We start from the raw sequence: 4,012 nt of genomic DNA on the forward strand, positions 1-4,012 counted from the left end.
CGGGCCGCCGGGCCAGAGGCCGGAGCCATGGGCGAGACCAAGATCATCTACCACCTGGACGGGCAGGAGACGCCGTACCTGGTGAAGCTGCCCCTACCCGCCGAGCGCGTCACCTTGGCGGACTTTAAGGGCGTTCTGCAGAGACCCAGCTATAAGTTCTTCTTCAAGTCTATGGACGACGATTTCGGGTGAGGATGGCCCCCTCCTGGCCTCCGGGGGAGCCCGTCCCCATCGGCTTCTAGGGGCCACTCGTCCAGTTTGGACTCCCCTTGCGACACTGGCTTCGAGCCCTACTTGGGATTCTAGGAGGCGACTCGGCCATTTGGGCTCCCCTTGGTTTTTTCAGACGCTGGAGTTCCAGCCTCTCTAGGGACTCTCCTTTCGATCTTGTGGGGTATCTTGGCCCCCCCTAGTTTAGGAGGACGTTCAACTCCCCAAGATCAATCAGAGTTCCAGCCCAGGAAGTGCCCTCACCTCTCAGAGACCAGCGGTCCACATAGACAGCCACACCCCCACCCCTCCACCCAGTTCTGGAGCTTGAATCCCCCGATCCTCCTCCGGCCCAGGGAGCCACCTTTTTAGCACAGACTTGGGGAGTTTGGCACTCGGCCTTTGCTTTCTCCATCTTTTCAGCTCCACAATTCCGAGCCATATTTGGAGTACCGTGCATCTCAGGGCTGTGCTGTGGGGACTTTGAGCTGGGGGGAGGGGGCGCTGGGGGTGCTCAGGCCTGCAGACCTGATGTTTATTTAGCTGCAGCCCCTTCCCTTGTGGGGTTGTGTAGGATGTTGTCAAGGGAGCTGCTGATGAGGAGTCCCCACTAGGCCAGATGTTGATTTCCCCTCAGAATTGGGGCCTTTTTCCTCCAGATGGTGGCCTTGGAAAGGGCCTCAGAGCCTGGGTGGGAGGGCCGGAAGAGTCTCTTGGCGTTCTTCATCTTAGCTCCCTGGCGGGGTCTTCTCCTCCACTCAGCTGCAGGGCTTTGGACAGGCGGAGTTTGGAAGCAGCAACTTCCCCTTTAAGAGGGGATGGAATGTTGGAGCCGGAAGGTTCTGTAGCAGCTGGCCTGGGAGGGGGAGCCTGGCCGATCCCCTCACCCCCCCCCTCCCCAACTCTCAGGGTATTGGGGGAGGAGGAGGCCCCCATACTAACTGAGCGATGGGCCTGGAGGCCTGTGGGGAAGGCCTTCCTCAGCCCTCCAGGCCTAAAGGCAGCCTCTCCAGCAATAGCCTGAGGCCTGCACTGCTCTTTGCAGCTGAGGCCCCCAGAGCTGAGTGAGGGGAGACATTCTTCTTCCCAGTGTTCATCAGTCTGGCTTCTCTCCCAGGACCCCAGCCCTCCTGGCCCTGGGAAGCAAGCACCTTCTCTCTCCTCTGCCTGGCATGTTTTGTTGTCACCTTTCCCCCCCGGAACTCAGGGTTTGATGAGCCCATGAGCTCATATGTGTGAAATTGCTTTTACAGTGGGAAATACTCTGCAGCTTCTAACTATTCTTGTTTCTGTTGTTATTCCTACCCTGGGGTACTCCTGGTGTATAATGATTGCCTGGCTTGAGTCCAGAGACAGACACTCCTGATTAGAAGATTCTGAAGAGGGATGGATATGCAAAGGGTATAAGGGAAGGGCAGATGCCTTGGCCTGGTAAGAGAAGAATAGAGTTAGAAGAGACCAAGATACTGCCTCAGGGTATGAGATGGAGCAAATTAGCTGGAGTCCTGTGCACTGAAGCAGATCCCACTCAGCCCAGGTTGCTGTCAAGCCAGGCCTAACTACAGTCCATTACCTCCCCTCACTGTTGACTTAATATTGTCCTTTAAATCTACTGTCAGTCCACTCACTCTTTCTTAGCTTGACCAAATCAATGATATGAAACCACAGATCTGATTTTCTATTTATATTTCTTTCTAAAATATATTAAAAATAAATATTTACTATTGAATTAAGTAATGTTCATTCAGATAATACCTGAACACATCTTGCACACATCACTGGTACTTAAACCATCTTTTGCAAAATATCAGAGTAGGCCATTTTTTTTTTTAAGATTTTATTGGAGAATTGGGGGAGGGGAACAGTGTTGGGGAATTGGGGAAGGGGACCAGCCAAGTTGTTGTTCTTCAATCTTTGTTGTGGAGGGAGCCAGTCACCATCTGGCTTCCCGTTGGCAGCTCGTGGCCTCTAAGCTCAAGGTGCTGTGTTCAGTCTTAGTTGCGGGTGGGCATAGCCACCATCCCATGTGGGAGTCAAACCAGCAGCCTTGTTGTTAAGAGCGCACGCTCTATCCACTGACCCATCCGGGCAGCAGCTCAGCTTAAGGTGCCGAGTTCAGTCTTAGTTCCGGGTGGGCGTAGCCCACAATCGAACAGGCAATCTTGTTGTTACACCAGCTGAGCCTGTTGGCAGCTAAGCGACAGCTCAGCTCCAGCGCAGAATCATTGGCCCATGTGGGAATCGAACCGGCGGCCCTGTTGCTCAGAGCTCGTGCTCTTAAGCCAACTCTTAACCAACTGAGCCAGAGTATGCTATTTTAACAGGGTTGAGAACAATGCTAAAAATGAAGTGGGGGAGATTGATTTTTGTTTTTCTCCTCAGGAGGATTAATGAACAGGAGCTCTAGTAGGGTTATCTTATCACAGAAGACTAATGGTAGATACATATCTATCTATCTATCTATATAGAGATATTTTTTAACACTCTTTTTATTGTGCTTACAGTGTACCAGGTACTGATCTAAATGCTTTCCAAATTTTTACTCATTTAATCCTCTTAAATAGCCCTATGAAGCAGGTAGTAATATCCCCAGTTTACAGATGAAGAAACTAGAGCACAGAAACCTGAAATAACTTACCCAAGGTCACACAGTCTGGGAAGTTAGTGGCAAAGCTTGATTCAACATCAGGAATCTGGCTCCAAAGTCTAAGGCTTTAATCACACAATTGTAGGTATTGTTATTATTATCACCATTTGACAGATGCATCCTCTCTGAGGGAGACGCTGAGCCTTGGCAAACTATAGAGGTGATAGGGCTGCCACTTATCCTAGCCCCATGAGAGGAGGGTCAGGCAGAGGCCAGTGACCCCTGCTGACAGATGGGAAAGTGGGTCAGAGGAGGAAGGCTGCTGTCTCTGAGGTTCTGGTTTGTGAGGTTCCCCCAACTCCCATCTGGTCTCCAGAAGTATTTGTCAAGCTCAGAATAGGCCCAACCCTCTTAAGTTATTTGGGAAATAGAGGAAGAATGAACATTTTTAGCACTGAGGAGAGGGTAGATGAAAGAGTAAGGTACCCACTGCTAGAGTGGCCTTGAGCAGTGGGAGAGGGCAACATGGGAAGTAGAGTCACTAATTATGTTGCTCCCCATTCCATGTCACACAGTGTCCTGCCTCTGGGCCTTCTGCCTTGAGCACTTTTTTTCCCCTGGCTTCTCCAGGTCTAAATTTTCCTGTCCTCTGGGTTGAACTTTTAAAGTTATGGTACTTTTCCCTATTTATCCGTACACCTAGCCAGTTCCTAGCTAGGACCTGATACCTGAGTAACACTTAGCAGATATCTGTCCAGTGACGGCTCAGACCACTTCCCACTTGCAGTATGCTTATGTGAACTGTCCACTGGACTGTAACCTCTGAGGACAAAGCAGGCTTCAGGTCTGATGCTTCTTGAGGTTCATGCAATGGCGAGCCCAGGGCTTAAAACTCATTGGGATCTCAGCAAAGGCTTTTTAATTGCATGAATGATGATTGATGAGCAGATTTATTTGGTTCCTGCCCTTATAAACTTACACCTAATTAGAAAGAGAGTATGGGTCCTGCTAAAGATTGACAAAATTAGAAACTAGCTTTTATTGTATGCCTAGACAGTGCCAGGCATTTACAAATCCCGTTTACCAGGATGAGACAAAGGCTTGGAGGAGTTAAGAAACTTCTCTAGGATGGGAAGGCTAATAAAGGACGGAATTGGAATTTGAACCCAGATTTGTCTGACTCCACTTAGGGGGGGTGTGGTGTGTGTGTGTGTG

At 50.0% G+C, this 4,012-nt stretch overlaps 1 protein-coding gene across 2 annotated transcripts in view; it reads left to right on the top strand.

Moving 5' to 3' along the window:
- Nucleotides 1–6: 6 nt before the first annotated feature.
- DVL3 (dishevelled segment polarity protein 3) overlaps nucleotides 7–4,012 on the top strand; it is a 16,086-nt gene continuing 12,080 nt past the window's right edge. For both annotated transcript variants that reach the window (XM_019623751.1, XM_019623756.1), the window contains exon 1: nucleotides 7–188. In XM_019623751.1, coding sequence (XP_019479296.1) covers nucleotides 28–188 — 161 coding nt within the window. In that variant the 5' untranslated portion in view covers nucleotides 7–27. The remainder of the gene's footprint in view (nucleotides 189–4,012) is intronic.

Source organism: Hipposideros armiger, unplaced genomic scaffold (genome assembly GCF_001890085.2).
Source record: "Hipposideros armiger isolate ML-2016 unplaced genomic scaffold, ASM189008v1 scaffold_14, whole genome shotgun sequence".
In the NCBI taxonomy this organism is placed as follows: Eukaryota; Metazoa; Chordata; class Mammalia; order Chiroptera; family Hipposideridae; genus Hipposideros; species Hipposideros armiger.